The 16609-nt window shown below is 52.1% G+C and overlaps 6 protein-coding genes across 6 annotated transcripts; 3 read left to right on the top strand and 3 right to left on the bottom strand.

Annotated features, from left to right (window-relative positions):
- Nucleotides 1–1091: 1091 nt before the first annotated feature.
- On the top strand, nt 1092–4763 carry J4E90_008734 (uncharacterized protein; the record flags this gene model as incomplete). The annotated part of the gene is made up of 1 exon (XM_051438256.1): nt 1092–4763. One exon carries the CDS (start codon nt 1092–1094, stop codon nt 4761–4763), a length of 3672 nt encoding a protein of 1223 aa, XP_051287566.1.
- Nucleotides 4764–5199: 436 nt separating this feature from the next.
- On the bottom strand, nt 5200–7074 carry J4E90_008733 (uncharacterized protein; the record flags this gene model as incomplete). Its single annotated transcript, XM_051438255.1, has 1 exon — nt 5200–7074. One exon carries the CDS (start codon nt 7072–7074, stop codon nt 5200–5202), a length of 1875 nt encoding a protein of 624 aa, XP_051287565.1.
- Nucleotides 7075–7458: 384 nt separating this feature from the next.
- Nucleotides 7459–8403, top strand: J4E90_008732 (uncharacterized protein; the record flags this gene model as incomplete). The annotated part of the gene is made up of 1 exon (XM_051438254.1): nt 7459–8403. One exon carries the CDS (start codon nt 7459–7461, stop codon nt 8401–8403), a length of 945 nt encoding a protein of 314 aa, XP_051287564.1.
- A 185-nt stretch (nt 8404–8588) lies between these two features.
- On the bottom strand, nt 8589–9083 carry J4E90_008731 (uncharacterized protein; the record flags this gene model as incomplete). The annotated part of the gene is made up of 2 exons (XM_051438253.1): nt 8589–8697; nt 8752–9083. The coding sequence occupies 2 exons, from the start codon at nt 9081–9083 to the stop codon at nt 8589–8591; spliced, it is 441 nt and encodes a 146-aa protein (XP_051287563.1).
- A 397-nt stretch (nt 9084–9480) lies between these two features.
- J4E90_008730 (uncharacterized protein) lies at nt 9481–11881 on the top strand (the record flags this gene model as incomplete). The annotated part of the gene is made up of 2 exons (XM_051438252.1): nt 9481–10271; nt 10330–11881. 2 exons carry the CDS (start codon nt 9481–9483, stop codon nt 11879–11881), a joined length of 2343 nt encoding a protein of 780 aa, XP_051287562.1.
- Nucleotides 11882–12016: 135 nt separating this feature from the next.
- J4E90_008729 (uncharacterized protein) lies at nt 12017–14302 on the bottom strand (the record flags this gene model as incomplete). The annotated part of the gene is made up of 1 exon (XM_051438251.1): nt 12017–14302. One exon carries the CDS (start codon nt 14300–14302, stop codon nt 12017–12019), a length of 2286 nt encoding a protein of 761 aa, XP_051287561.1.
- Between the last annotated feature and the right edge of the window lie 2307 nt (nt 14303–16609).

The raw sequence follows: 16609 nt of genomic DNA, 5'->3' as shown, positions 1-16609 counted from the left end.
CGATACCGGCGGGTAATCCAGCAGTAGAAGGAGGCTCGGAACGTCGCGTCACGTTGTTCCGAAGACACCAACATGTGTCGATCCATTCCCAGCTGGACAAACGACGCGTATCGCGGAAGTTGGACATCATACCACGGCGATGGAAACCGGAAGAATACTTTGGATATGGAAGCATGTGGTCAAGCATAGATGCATAGAAATAGCAATTGCACTGCATGAGCATGATCGGTATATGGGCAGGTGAGTGGCCATCTTGAGATGTCTGAATGTGTTATCAACATCAAGATCCCCCAATGCAAATGCACATACGCGGGCACGGTTACACGATCTCGATAAGAGCCCGTTGATTGTCCAGTAAGGCAGTGTTGACAGAGATTACCGTTTGCTGGGCAATCTCATGTTCCAATGAGAAAGCAAGGCAAGTCCCTTCCGCCCCGACGACAATCACCCGCGGAGGTGGTCCGACGCGGAGCAAGTTGTTGATATCGAAAGTGCGGGTTGGCGTGCGTCAGCCTGTCAAAGCGAGGCGGCGGATTGCACCAGGACGGTTTAGAAAGACGTGCATGCCGTGATCTGGGGTACCCCGGGAGATCCGCAGCCACAGGCGCTGATGGCCGTCGGCGGGCGTGTAGCACTGTGATGACGGAGGGCGATGGAGCGCTTTCTCTCGACTGAAACCTATCACGGCGGCGAAGTGAGGGCTGGCCGTCCCACTTGGGGGACGTGTGATGTCGAGGAATGTTGGGTGGGCCCGTGGTGGAGGGGTGACGTGCAGCGTTGATGTGCGTCGTGAGTCGATCCTTTCACGATAGTAGCAGAAGCCGCTCACCGCCCTTCTATAACTAAGCAACGGCAGCTCTGCACTAGGCTACGCGCGCTCCCCTCACTAACACGGCCCACGCGACACGCTTCTCTTTGTTGTCGCAGCCCTCATTGCCCCGCATCACCTGTAGCAGTGCAGTGGAATTACTAGAAGACTGCCATGGGTCAACCAGCACGCCGCACTGCTCGAGCCCGCCACGCCCACTGTACCGAGCCCGCCCACTGCTGAGACTTGGGCGCGCTTCCATGGCGGAATGCGCCCTCTCGACATGATCGGACACCTCTTCAGCAGCCGCAAAGGCTCCAGCGCCGCCCACGCGCCGCCGCCGACGGTGCTCGACTCGGCGACCGAGGAGAGCCACACGCGCCATCTGCTGTACCCGGAGACCAGCACCCTCTACCACCCCGAGGGCCAGCCCTACCCTCTACACGCCGCGCCCCTGACGCCCGGCAGCGCCCACGACGGGCCTCTACCGGAGATCGACCTCGACTACCCGCGCGACTGCCGCATCATCATCGCCCAGGATGAGACGCCCCAAATGCCCAAGGCCATCCTGTTCGACTCCAAGCCCGCCCCGCCGCGCGCCGACCCGCCCACATCGCCCACCTCACCCACCATACGCGCGCGCGCTGCGGGCACAGCAGGGCCGACGTTTGGAGGACAGCATGCCCGTCGCTCCTCCCTCGTCGCGGAGCCCACGCCGCCGCGCTCGCCCACGGTCGCCGGCTTCACGCGCATACGCACCCGCGGCAGCTCCATCTCCTCCATGCCCAACATCGACGAGCACGCCCAGGTCCAGGCCAAAGCCCAGGCGCGGGCCAAGGAGTCGACCGACCTGGCCAACATCTGCCTCGACTGCATGTTCGGCAACCTCGCCATGAACTACCGCGGCAACTCCAACAAGATCCACATTGTGCCCCTCGACACCAAGCCCGCCGATGCCTCCATCCTGAGCACCAGCGTCCAGGATGCGACAAGCTCTCTGGGTCGCGCTGAGGGCCTCCGCCGCAGAAGCCATCTCGCCAAATCCTTCACTCCTGCCAACCTCCCGACCGACATGCCCCGCGCCGACTCGTCCGAGAGCATACCGAAAGAGCCCAAGCGACGGACCATCTTCATTACACGCTTGTTCTCCGTCACCATGCCGGACGAGGATCACGACGACCGCACGCCGACACCGCAGAGCTCACTGCCGAAAGGCAATGGGTTCCCCTTTCCGTCCACGAACGTCAAGCCAGGTGCCCCTAAGCCGCCATACCCTTCACACGTGCGAAAGAGCCCCATGTACGCCATCACCATTATCCTCCACCTGCCCATATCGAACACGTCGCCGAGCCTGAGACCTTCGTCCCGTAGTGCCAACACCAGGACTCCTGCGCATCTCTCTACCTCTGCCCCTGGACAGGATTCTCTTGGTTCGTCACTGGACTCGGATCGCCGCGCAGGATGGGCCTTCATCGACTCTAACCTGGGCGTCGAATCACTCCTATCCTCGTCGTTGTGTAGTGACGTCGATGACCGCGTTGATGTCGTAGGCCAGCACTGGGATGTCATCATGCGCGCTCTAAGCAGCCTCCAACACGTAGTTCAGGAGCGCATATTGGCTCAGTTCAAGGCGCCGAAATCACCAGATGGCATGGCCACACCTGTAGCCCACCACCAGAGAAACCAGCCTTCACGGACGAGTCTTCGAGACTCCTCTCTGCAGGCCAGTCGACGAGCCCTACGATTGCAGCCGAACGCCCTCATGATGGACAAAGAGATACGAGACGCAGCGGAGCTGACCGGCAATCGCGTCGTAAGCGGCATGAGAATTCCCCGCGTAATGACAGGTCAAGGCAAGTGGGGCGTGTGGCGCGAGGAGGCCAGATGGCTTGGTCGCTGGGCAGGTCGACGAGAACAGAACTTCTTCTTCTTCAACTTGCTGACTGCTTTCCTCGGTAACCACACTGAATGGCTCAACATCCTGGGCCCCAGGTGGTACCGCAAGCGTCATCGCGAACTACAGAAAGCAACTGCTGGAGAGAACCTCACCATTCCGAGTCGCACTGTCATTGTTTCCCCGGACAAGATGGCTGCTCGGAGACTCATCTTTCTATTGGCGGCTTTTCTACCACCTAATGCGTCTGCCATGGGCGACAGCACGTACGCGCGCCCTGGCACCTCGGCGTCGCTGCGTGCTTACTCACAGTCGCCCCCGACCAACATGCCGCCCTCAAGACAGCCATCGCTAAGAAGACAAATCAAGCGAGGACCGAGGGGTAAGCAGAGCATGTCCAATATTCTTCTGCAGCCCCCGAAACCCCAGAGTGTGCATCAGCCGTCTACGCAGGCTCTAGACGAACGTTCCGAATCGGCCCTCGTTGAGACGTCGGAGCCTGTACGACCGCTCGGCCACTCGCGACGTTCCTCTGCACATTCAGTTCGGACCACTCTAGTCGTCCCCTCGATGTCAGAAGGCCCAGTCACAACAGGCAGTACTGTAACCACCTCGACAGCCACCCCACAAGATGCGATGCCTGTCGCTCACTTCACCTTCCCTAGAACAAAGTCGTCCGGCACCATGCCTGACATGAGACCAGAAAGCAGTGATAGTCTGGCGTCCACCAACTTGATCAGCACCCTGCAACGGAGCGGTACAGGTCAGACAAGCCTTGCCAGCAACGATTCCAGCAACACTAGTCGCTGGAGTGGCTTCATGAACTTTTGGAGCGGCCGTCGCTCGTCCTCGACGGACCAAAGTGAGTACTTTCAAACGACAGATGATGGCGTGGGCTTTCGTGGGCAAGAGCGCCCTCGATCGCAGCTCGAGCACATGGTACAGGAACTTTCTATGGACCGTGTCTTCGAGAGCGATGCCGTCGATTCTCCGTTCCCACCTGACTCCGGCGAAAAAGACTCTCTCAGTGTTTACTCTAATGGTGGCACTTCCGGTGTCCCTGCATCTGCAGCGCGGCCCATACCCGAGCGTCAGAAGACTTTTGAAAGTCATTTGAAATTGTCAGTCAATGAAAAGGATGGCGTTATCGACGTTGACCTGCCGCTCCCCGACTTCGACTCCCCTCTGCAGTCCCCACTGTTGGGAGGATTTGGGTCAGCTTCAAGTCAACCGGGCTCCAGCTTTGGCGAGTCTTCTGTTCTATCAACGCCTCACGGAGAGCCAGAGCAGCCTGTCAACGTTGCTGGGTGGCTGAGTCAATTTCATCCTGACTTCGCTGTTCAGGCTATCAAACCATATCGCTACCTTGAACGAGACATCAAGCGGGCAATGAGCGCGGAGCCAACACCTTTGAGTACCGTGACCACACCTAGTCTGGAGTCTGGTCCACTTGAACGCTGGATGGACATATGTTCTGCTCTTATCGCTGACACGAGTTCCTTTTCGATCAAGCGCATTAGCTTACGACGCCTTGTCAAGCTGATACCCACACCTACCTACCAGTCATCGGCCATGACGCCAGGCGTTACTGGTTTGGCACCCGGCCACTCGCGTTACGGCAATCCGTATACTTCAGGTAGCGCTGTTCCAATGATGACTGAAGTTCACCTCGCTGAAAAGTTCGATGAGGAAATCATCATGGACTTCGATTCTACCCTCATCGATGGTGTGGACCGTGTACTGGCACAGTCTGGTGAAGTGACTCGTGTCAACTCTGCCCAGTCATCACGATCAAGCAGCAGAAGGGGTCGGCGCGATACACGAGCGGAGTCAGATGCGGTTCCACACGTCGAAGTACCGCATGTTGACTGTAAAAGCGTGCTGTTCGAAGCGTTGGAAGTTGTCGTCAAAGACGTAGCCACTGAGCGCGGAGGTCGACAGCCTCCTAAGGAAGGTGGTCATACAAAAACGACAAAGACAACCAAGACCTCTCACCCAAGAACCGAAAACGACTCTTCCCTGAAAGAGGGAATTCGAAGGTGGCTGACAGAGGTCGAATGAACGCGGCAACAGGGTGCCGACTCTCCTACCATGGCGACTTCAGATTTTGCCATCTATGTATTATATCCTTTGGAACTTTGCCTTTTGGTCTTTGCTGCGTTTTAGCGGGCGTTGGAATACTCTCACAGCGAGGTTGCGACCTTTGCTTTCGGCATCCAGGGTGGAGTTTTGCTTTGATCCGATGTGCTGCTGAGGGGATATCATCATATCTAGCAGACACAAGGCGTGGAAACCATGATACCATCAATAGACTGATCAGATCTACTACTATTTTTACAATTGGTGCATTTAACAAGCATGAATGCCATGGCATGTGAAAGTAACAGTTGGTGTGATGTAAAGCCATGTGGTGTCTATTCAGATCTTTAGTTGATGACCACCTCCAAACATCAGCCGTCCTCTCGTGGTGCTGACAAGAAGCGGCTCTCCACGGCTCTCAAATATCGCCTCCAATAACAACATCAAAAACACAGTGCACAACTCCAGGTGCGTACATCTTCACTTTCTCCACATGTTCCACCAGAACCTTCCTTCTCGTTGCGGCGTCCCTCTTGTCCGCCAGACTCTGGAATTCCGCTTCTACAACCTTTCGCCTTGTTTCGACATCGACGACGCCCACGTTCTCATGCACATGAATCCATCCCCCAAGCTGCTTGTCAAGCATTGCAACCGCATTACCCCATGACAGCTTGGAGGAAGGCAGCAAGCCTAGATTGACGTGTCGAACAGGTGGCTTAGGCGATGGAAGTAACGCATAGTCCGCTTCAGCACTCTCGTTGCTTGTCTGAAAGACGAGAAGATCCGCTTGCTGGAAGTAGGAATCGTCCACTGAGAGACTTTCACGCAGTCGCGCTATGTCTGTATCCTTGAGGACTCTGCACGTCCACCCATTCATCTCAGCACCTCTGCGTAGTCCTTCAACACTCCATGGATTTATCTCCCAACATACAACTTGCTTGATACCTGTATTCCGTCTATCTCCACTCTTCTTGTAAGAAAACGCGAAGTAGCCGATTCCAGCGTAAAGATCGACGGCTGTTGACGCAACATCCAGATCGTTGACCGAAGGGAGATTCATTATCCTTGCTTTCTCGTTGACATTGCCACGACTGAACATCGTATAGAGCGGCGCCCAGGTTTGCCAGATACCGTTTTGGCGCGCAGTCACCCAGAGGGCGTCGGCAAAGTCTGTTGCTGATGGTGAGATGATGGTTTGCGGTGTCGGTGCAGGGCCGAAGTTGCCGTATAGAGGTGTGAGATTGGTTGGGCTACGCAGTATGTTCTCTTCGCCTGTCGTGGTGGATGGTGATGCTGATGTTGAAGATGTGGATATCGGTATAGGCGCGTTGATGGCGACGTGCGTTGCGCCCACTGATATCGCCATATCCTGCCATACTGCTTTCATTTCCTCTGAGTCCAATGGATAAGTGGTGATAAGAGTCCGCCATGGCTCGGAGGATAATGAGTTGTGCGGAAGGAGAAGCATGGGCTTGTATACTGAATATCCATCCGGGAAAGCTGTGACAAGTGCTTCGACCGTGAGGGTGTGCGATACAGATGCAAGATCCAGAAGTAAGGTGAGGGCGGTTCCTAAAGCCTTATGAACCGGGCTCTGGTGAGCATTATGCGGGGATGCTGCAGTGCTCGGGACGTGATGTGAGATGGATACGTCTTTGGAAAGTTCGCCCAGTGCGAGATCTTCTGTTATCTTGGACTTCAAAGCCTCCGTATCGAGGATGTCGTTCGGGTCGTTCATTTGCGCAGGGAAAGGGATGGTCGTGGGGATACGCATGCGCATTTGGTCATGCTCTATAGCATTATTGGCTTCCGCATTCGCGGCAGAAGGCTCGACATATTCTCCTCTAGCCACATCGAACTGCAGGATGGGAAACCTAATACGACTGTCGCGATCACTAGGCACCTCGGCCGCCAGGCTCGAAGTCTCGTTCTCAATGCTTCGGTTTTCGCGCTGAGCTCTATCTTCCAACAATGACTGGTCGACATATTCGCCGCTGGTCGCGTCGAAGTGGAGCCTCGGAAAGCGTGACTGCTGTGCAAGGTTCGAGGGTGCCTGCGAGGCTCCTGCTGGTGATGCCGCAGTGTCTGCTTCTGGTATAGATGACCTCGATGGATCAGCACCTTGTCTCGGACCAGCCGAATTTGCGACAGCTTCTGGTGTTCTCTTGCCATCCAACTCAGGGATGATCTTGCTGCTCCGATCTAACTGTCCGGCCCGCTCGAGGGCAGACTTTACATTCTTGACATCCTGTTTGGGTACAACAAGAACGATCCTGGTAGTCGAGGTGTCCATTCTTGGTAAAAGTTAAGATAACCGTTGACAGCAAGGTTGTGGTTTGGAGAACATTGGAGAAAGTCGATGCAACATGATGATGGATTCGTGCACTTGCTAGCTTCAGGCAACACTATACCAGCACGAGACGCTTGGAAACCTCGACAGCTGACAAGTGTATTGTATCGCAACTGCCATATTTACCGGATCGTCTGTGAAATCCACCTCGTCTGTTCTTGGAAAGAACGTTTAGAGGCACGGACGAAGCTCAGCATGGTCGTTGCTGTTTCAAGACCCCGCCCCCACCCAAGCTTGTGTGGGTAAGCGGATGACGCAGCTCGCAAACACCCAGCTGGCGCAGCACTTGCACTGGCTTACACAACATTCACCCCTCATTCATCCACAATGTCTTTCACGAACCTCGATCTCATAAACCAATGCGACGGCTTCCCGTATCCCGACGTCAACTCGGAAACATACATCGCGTCCATCAATACGTATTACCAACTGCGCGTCTCGGGCTACAACTATGCGCTGGGCTATATGCTCCCCTCCGTTGTCGAGGTTTTCCGCGGGGTGCCTGGCTGGGAAATCGACGACGATGCTCGCATCCTCCATCTTACAGCCGGATCCAACGCTGACGAGCGGTCGAAAGCGGTAGAAACGACGCTATTGGCTATGCGGCAGACAGGTCACTTCAAAGTGTTGGACAAGTGGCGGAATGAACTGTACGCTGTGTATGGCCTTGGGAAGGAGCTGTTATTCAACGTGGAAAGGAGTGCTAGTTGCCTGTTCGGCGTGGTTACCTACGGTGTGCATCTTACGGCATTCACGAGGAAAGACGGGGAACTAAAGATCTGGACGCCGAGACGGGCGCGGACAAAGCAGACGTATGGAGGGATGCTTGATAACGCGGTTGCAGGCGGCATCGCATCAGGTGAGTCGCCGTTCGAGAGTCTTGTGAGGGAGTGTGGAGAGGAAGCTTCGCTCGACGAGGATTTTGTTCGGGCAAATGCGAAGGCGTGCGGCACAGTCACGTACTGGTATATCCGAGACGAAAGAGCAGGAGGAGAGACGAACCTGATGCAGCCCGAAGTTCAATATGTCTACGATCTCGAGCTTCCCGAAGACACAATCCCGAAACCAGGCGATGACGAGGTCGAAGAGTTTTACTTGTGGAGTGTGGAGGAAGTTCAAGAAGGGATGAGAAAGGGCGAATTCAAACCGAACTGTGCGTTGGTCGTGCTCGACTTCCTGGTCCGCCACGGTATCCTGACAACGGAGAACGAGCGCGACTACATTGAGATTGTGAGTCGACTGCACAGGAAGCTTGAATTTCCTACACTATGAGAAGGAGAAGGAAAACGTAATATTCTCGCGCAAGAGAGGCGGGTGAATCTATCGAGTCCTTTGGGGGTATCCAGACGCCGTGCCGAAACTTTTAGACCAGATGATACCAATACCAACACAATGCTACCAAACGCCTATTCTATGCTTGCTTCCCTTGGATCGTGGTGGAGGCGAAGACAGTAGTACTATGAGTGCTTGATGAGCATGTAAATGTCGTCGATCTTGAGCCCGCTGAGCTTCCTGTGAGGGCCCTCCATGTACAGAAGCAGCCCGCCGAAGCTGGCGAAGTACTTTCTGCGTGATGTCAGCACCCAGTACAGTCAAAGCTGACGCGCGAGCTTCACTCACATGATGTCGCCGTCACCACCCTCCATGCGGTAGTTCTTCCCATAGCACACGTAGTCGTACATGTCGGCCAGTGTTGTAACACCCTGCTTGCCGACGCTCCTCCACATAGAGTCGTTGTCGCCCTTGGCACTGCCGTCCAGCGCCAATGTCGTTGCCAGAACCAGGCTCAAGGTCTGGCCAGCTTCTACCGGGAACAGTTCGTGGTTGATATCGAGCGACATGGTGATTTGGCTGTCGGTCGAGGTGCCAAAGATGCGGGAGACGCGGTCGTATTTCTCATTGTTGATGGAGGTGACGGTGAATGTCTCTTCGAAAACCTGGGCGTCGGCCATGGTGGAAATGCGCGTGGGGTCGGCGCGAGGGTGAGTGTGCGGCGGGTGATGGTGTTGCGACAGTTGGTTCGCGCAGGCAGAAAGTCGTCGGCGCGCGAAAAGCGACGCGTGTCTTGGCGGCGCCGCACTTCCGCACCCTCTCCGCATCGCCGCTACGCGCGCCGCCTGCCAGCCTCACCATCGCGCCTTCCACGACTGTGCTCTCACATTCGCAACACTCCCACATGGCTCTGCACCTCCATGCGCCTCACCACATCACTCACCCAGTCACTCGCTCACTCACGTGAACAGTCAGTTGCCTCAGCGCGCAACTCACTCCTTGGGTACAACTGCTGCGCCCCAGCCTGCCCTCGCTCCTCTGTCCCCTCTTCTCTTCCCACTCCACTGTCTCTCACCCATGAGCTACGATCGCTACTTGATGAATCTCTTCAGCCTGCACGACCTTGACTATCTCTCGCCCGATATGCCCGACTTTACTTCAAGTCGTGACTGTAGCCCTGTCGCTTCCGATGCACTCAACCAGCCCAAGTCCAAAGCTGCCGCGAGCCAGAGCAGCATGCTACTCAAACTTCCCGACGACATATTCAAGTGTGTCATGGACTATCTCGACCGCGACGCTGCCTGGAGCCTGAAGAGGCTTTGCAAAGGCATGGCAAGCAGCGTCACCGTCAATCAGCTCCTCTACAAATACCCCATACAACTCAACGATGTGCGCGACATCAGACTAGGTGACTGGAAGTACAGAGGCCTGGGTAATATACGGTGGATAAGCTTCCAGGAGAGCATCACGGATGAGAACCGCCGACACGTACACAAGTTGGCAATGTCACATTGGGCGAGTATAGACGACTTCAAGTGGATAGAAGAAAACCTACCATGCCTGACGAGCTTAGACATCTCGGCCATTAAAGACTTCGTATGGACTCCGGAAGAGACATGGACGTGGAGCATGCTGGCTGCTGCTTGCCCCAAGCTGTTCGGCCGCCTCGAAGAGCTCGAGGTTGCCAATTGGGCTGACTACACTGCGCACTCTCGGATTGAGTACAGCTACTCATACAACGACTATCGCTTCAAGCAGGGCTTCCGCATGTCCAGAAGGCACAAGAGCGGTTCTGTCGCCAGCATCATCTTTCCAATCTGCAGCAAGCTGAAGACGCTCGCGATACGAGAGCGCTACTCAGGCTTCCAGTAAGTTTTGTCCACCATGAGTCCTCACCAACGCTCATAGTACTGACATCCAGCCTAGCACATGGAACGAATGGGAAGTCCACCAGCGCGTCTGCTGTCTTGTGGATGGTGTGCAGAAGCATTGCCCAGACAGCATGACGAAGCTGAGGATACACGATTACGCCCCCTACCGATCCCTTTTCTCTACCGATGCCACAGCCTGGTCGCGAATAAAAGACGTCGAAATCGGCTTATACTCATGGATGGAGGACCGTCGCGATCGCGATGTAATTGGTCCCATACCGTATCGAATAACTCAAGGGCATCACCATCGTGATGAGGAAGAGGCATTCGATGACAAGACCTTCGAAGACTGCGGACGCGATCACATGGAGCTGGGCAATCATGTTGTGCAGGGCGTAGGAGCTTCATTCGAGGACCTGCTGCAGAGCCTCCAAACCATCTCCAAGAAGTATCCAAACATCAACATCAAGCCCATACACGGTCTTCAAAACATCGTCCTTCACCCATTTCATCTCATCAATGTAACGCAGCGCCGACATCACTTTGGCCAGACTACGCAGCAGAACAACGACCAAGCGATGAGTGACCCTAGCTCCAAGCCAGAGGTCCAGGAAGCGCTGCGGTGGATAGCTGAGAAGTGTAACTGGAAGCCCGTATTCACTTGGGAGACCCTCATGTCCGATGTCTTTCCAGCCAATCTCGAGCCCAACCGGACACTGCTTCCGAAACAAGATATTCTGTCTCGTATACAGACTATGGTATCCACCTTACGAAGCTTCGGTATCCCTATTCGTATTTCCATTGGCGAACGCACAAACATGTCTCCTGCGTCCGGTATTGACGGCAACTTATATTTCGGCGACTACAAAACCTTTGTTGGGGAAAACGCGGACAAGCGTGAACTGTTGCTTCCGACTCAAGCCGTCTTCAGTCTTACGCCCATCGCCGCCATGGTTGATGAGCTCAGTATTCAATACCCTGCGGACGTTCCTGGTGTCTCTGGCTGGCTGCGTACAGCGAAGCGCCCTACACCCGCCGAGATAGCCCTCATGAAACGCGAGATGATTGGCTGGAGGCGTTTCTGGGCTCGCTACGCTTCCCAGTTCAAGAATCTGAAAAAGTTGACCGTTAATGTACCCAACGACATCTACGAAGACTGGGGTAAAGGTGAGCTCGTTAAGTTACTAGCCGACGAACGGTGGCAGATGCTTGAGGTGGAGGACAAGCAAGACAACAGCATCTTCGGGAGCTACTTTCCATTCAGCAGTACTAGCTCATCGTCTGCTCTACGACACAATCTTTCGCGTCGGCGTACAAGAGCCAAGTTTGTTCAGCGGGTCTTTTTCAGGCTTGACACCGGACCGTTGGACCTCGAGTGTCTACCTGCGGGTTTGAGCGAGAAGCAGAGAGAAGAGAGGGAGATCACAGACGCCGAGATCGCAGACAAAGAGACCTTGCCACATCGCTTCTGGCATAAGAGCGATGACGTAGACGAGGAAAAGAGCGAGAAACGCAAGCGAGACCCTACCGAGGATGGCGGTAGGAAAGAGGATACGGAGAAAAGACGAAAGGCCGATCACGAGACTTGCGTAAGTGCCATTCAGTAGATTCAACTTCTAGCAACTACAACAGAGTAGCAATCGTATTAGTAGTCTAGCGTGCAAAGTTTGTAGTAACTATCTATGATGATACTAAGATGTCTCGCATGTATAGTCCTCTGCTATCTATCTTGCAAAAAGACACTACACTGAGATTGTTGTGTTTGCTCGTAGGTCCTTGGAGCTGAACCCTGACAAAAGAGTTATCTGCCCTCTCGGGATAACCCACTCTTTCTCTTGAACGTCCCAGTAGCTCAGGTCCCTTCTCAAGAGCTCGAACGTCGCTTGTTTCGTCTCGCCTTTGCGGAGATGTAGTTTGTTAAATCCTCTCAACACCTTTACAGGTGTGCCTGGGGGCGTCGTGTCCTGGGGAAGTGATACGTAAAGTTGCGGTACAGCGGAACCTGCTCGGCCACCTGTATTAGTGACGTTGACTGTCACTACGGCTACGTTGGTCCACAAATCGACCATTCCTCCTGGTGCTATACCCATGGACTTGTTGACACGTTGGTTCAACGAGCCGCCCATAAGTTGCACGTTAAGACCCGGCTCCATGTCAAACTCGGTGTATGAAAGCCCGTAACCGAACTCGTAAAGTGGTTCTTTGCCAGAACTGGCGTCGAAGTACCGGTAATCAATCATCTGACCCTCTACAAAGTCTTCTGTCCATGCGCCAGGATCTGTTGTGTTCTCAGGCACCACTAGAATCGGAGGACCAGCATCTGCTTCGTCCTTGGGAATGGAGTAGGGCAGCCGGCCGGAGGGCTCGACAGTACCCCAAAGGACGTCGGTGATGGAGTTTCCAATCTCTTCTCCGGGATAGTGTGCAGCCAAGATGGCCGTCACGTTCTCGTTGTCCGCCCATGGCATCAAGACTACGCCCGGACCATGTGTCACAACGATAGTGTTTGGGCATAGCGCTGCTGTGCTTTCAACAGCCTTAGTAGCATTCCACTGGAGGTTCAGATCCGGTCTATCGGCGCCTTCGGTCGCCCAGGCCTTCAAGAATAACAAACAGACATGGGGTGTTGGGTAAATGGTTGTAAATCGCCCCGCTGCAATCTCATCGTTGTCGAACAGCAATTGTACGCGGCCACCGAGGGCTTTGACCTTATTCCGTATAGCTTCGAGTGGGCTCACAAGATTTGTGTGTCGCACAGAGCCAGATCCGCCACCAATGTCAAAGGTACCAATCTCGTAGCCCTCTGGAGCGTCTTCGCCAGGTGCAGGCACGAATGTTGATCCAATGGTTGGATCTGGGAGACCGTTCCCAAATAGAGCGAACCTAGTCTGGTTTGTCAACGGCAATGTCCCATTAACGTTCTTCAACAACACTGTGCCGGCTGCGCCCAGCTCGCGGATGCCGCGCGCATGATCGGCGCGAACGTCTAACGCTGGAACCTCAGTGAACATTCCAGCCATTGAAGGTACCTGGATGTGTCCAAGCTGAGTAATAAAGAGTACGGGCCCGGTCGCAGGATCGATCGTCGGAAAGTCCTTATCTTGATGTAGTCGGAAATAGGGCGTCATAACTCTTCTTGCCATGTCTTCGAGACGTTCTTCCGACACTTTGTTCGACTGAACTGCCTCAAGGAGCTTGTCGCCAAAGTAGCATGGGAAACCGGCTGCAGTGACGTTTCCGGGCATTTCCATGTCTAGGCCTCCTTCCGCAAAATCCACTGTGGAGTGCGTGGCGCCAAAATCAGAAACAACATATCCAGGAAAGGCTAATTCGTCCTTGAGAATGGTGCTTAGAATTTCCGAGCTGGCACAGGAATATGTCTGGTTCAGGCGACTGTAGGCGCACATGACTGATGCTGTCCCAGCCCGGACGGCATTGGCAAATGGCCAGAGGTAGAGTTCATGGAGCGTCCGGTCGTCGATGTTTGCAGATATAGCTTCGATAACTGTCCCATCATCTTTGGTACTAGGGTTGCGCTGGGTTTCTTGTTCGTTTCCAATGTAATGCTTTGAGCTTGTCTGGACACCAGTCGTTTCGATACCAGTAACAGACTCATTCATGGCGACACCAGCAAGATATGGATCTGGGCCAAAGCCTTCCCAACCGCGACCGCCTCGAGGGTGGCGGCCCATCGGTCCAGTACTAGGTCTGCATGATTGTGAGTCTAGGATCTGAAAGTGCAGAGCTGATGGATTGACATACCCTAACAGAACATGAACGCCTTTCATTCTGAACTCCTCTCCAAGAGCGAATCCTCGTTCATACATGAGACGTCTATCCCACGTCGCCGCCACCGTGATCCCAGACGCAAACACACTTACGCTGTCCGCTCGATTAACACCGTTCGGGCCATCGGACATGCATAGACCGGTGTAATTGAGGCGTTCGACGGCTGCGAGTGTGCCTACACAAGGTAGAATCGGGCCGCTACCATAACTCCCGGTCACAAGGCCAATCTTCTCCGACATAGTGAGCTGAGACACAAAGCTCTTGGCCTTCTCTGATGCTTCATCCCAAGCTGTACATTTGCCACCGGTTAGCCAGTCATGTTGGATAGTCGGCTTAAAGCAGCTTACAAAGTGGGGTGATGAGAGGCGAATCAACAGCTGATACAAGCCTGATGGCTGTGATGAGACACACGACGCTTGGGGCGGTTGCGAAGTGCATGTTTGATACTAGCCCTGGAATTATCGCAAGGCTGGAAAAGGCGCTCGATGAGTCTGAATATCACTAGAGATCTGTTGGTTCAGGCCGCCTTGTTGGCTTAAATACCCATGGCTGCAAGTAGAGGCCGCGTACTTTCGCAGCTTTGGCCTTCATTCAGATGCGTTGGTGGCGGGGAAACTCGGTAGCCTTCGACCTAATAACATCGACCTAGCTCTCTAGGTATTCCGACTCCGATGCAAAGTGCAGAACGACTCAGAAGCCTGTGTAGTATTTCCCGTGGGGCGGTCCGATGCAATCAAGCCCCCAAGTCGTGACTCGTGTGCGCGTATATCGACCTATACGAAAATACGACGTATCGAGGGTTCTCGCCTAGGCACTACCAGGGGCGAGACGTTCTTGCTTTACGATGTCTTGCACACAAACCGGCCGTGCCGAAACATCGTCTGAAGCCTGATTGTAGCCTGTATGTAATTAGACTGAGCCACACGTCGATACTGCGATTGCGCAACTGGGGTTGTGCAGAGGTTGCGCCGGGCTCTGCTGAATACGTCGTATAGCTAAGAGGATGTCAAGCGGAACGCTGAAGTTGCTTCTGCCTAGTTGGTGCGCGCCTGACGCTCTGGCTATGACGTCGCAAATCTCTGATCATTGTTGCTGCTTCGTGCAGATAGTGTGGCCGAAATCTTGTCTAACTTTGAACGGCGATAGGATAACAAGAGTGTTAAGACGACCTAGAGAAGCAGACGTTCTTAATATATTAATGTAAGCCTAGTTTTATTTACTAAGGCGCTAGTCCAAAAGTAAATTTTCTCTTTTATAATATTACCTACTTATAAAAATTAAAAATTCTATAAGTTTTTAAGATTAATTTATAATAATTCTTCTTACTTTTTACTTTTACCTAAATTATTTACTATAGTAATTAATTACTATATCTACTAGTATTAGCTAATACTAGATTTATTTTACTAGTTTAAATAAGTTTATTATCTATTAGTAAACTAATAATTCTATAGCCTATAAACTAGTTCTAAAAAAGTAAAGTCTATTACTAGTATACTAAAGAATATATAACTAAAGGTTTTATTTACTCTTAAAAGTAGATAGACTAAAAGTTAGAGTTTTAGTACTACTATCTCTAAAGTAGTTAAAGCTTCTAAATTTAGACTAGCTATAAAGCTATTTTAATACTAAAGTACTCTATTAGAGAATTTTAATACTAATTTTTAAAAGAATTATAATATAATTATATATACTTATTAGCTTATAACGTAGGTGCATGCTTTGCAGTCTAGCATGCTTCGCGGTCTACCTGTACTAAGACTCTACTAAAACCCTCTCTATTATAGCTTATTATAACTTACTTTAGTATAATATAGTATAAAAGATACTAAAATAAAATTAAGAGGCTACCTTTACTTTATAATTACACGTTCGCGCGTTATACTCTATATTATTATAGCGTCTATAGCGTCTTTAGAATAGTTTACTCTTTTTAACGCGCGCTAGCCTCTTTACTCTTCTTCTATTATTATATGCTCTAAACTCTTATAAAGCTATTCTACGCTAGCTATTCTCTACTACTATAGACCTTTCTACTCTAACCTGCTTTCTTTTATATAATTTGCGCTGCGTAGTAGCTTTATTAGCTATCTAAAGCTTAGTAATCTTCTTTTAGGCTAATACTAGCTTATACGTAATTATTACTACGCTTTTTAAGACTTTCTTAAAGGCCTCTACTATAGAAGTTAGAGAGCTATCTATATACTTCTAAATCTTCTGCTTTACTAGTATTAATTGCAACTCTATTTTAAAAGTATTGCTAGAGATTTATAATAGCTAGAGTAAGTTACTAATAAGTAGTAGTAAAGAAGTGCGTAACTATACGTTAAAGCTTATTATAACTCTCTCTAGATTAAATAAAACTAATCTAGCGCCTTAAAACTCTTCTTAGATATTACTAGAAGTAATTACAGCGTTAAAGGCGCGCTTAAAGTATAGTAGAAACTTAAGTTTTATAATATAGCTAATCTAGTTGTATATTAGCTTCTTAGCTTAGCAGCTATACGCCTTCTTTAATAGCTTAAAATAATCTATATTAAGTAGCT

The sequence above is a fragment of the Alternaria incomplexa genome (genome assembly GCF_024043165.1).
Source record: "Alternaria incomplexa strain BMP 0042 chromosome Unknown scaffold_14, whole genome shotgun sequence".
In the NCBI taxonomy this organism is placed as follows: domain Eukaryota; kingdom Fungi; phylum Ascomycota; class Dothideomycetes; order Pleosporales; family Pleosporaceae; genus Alternaria; species Alternaria incomplexa.
This window is presented reverse-complemented; position numbering and strand designations above follow the sequence as displayed.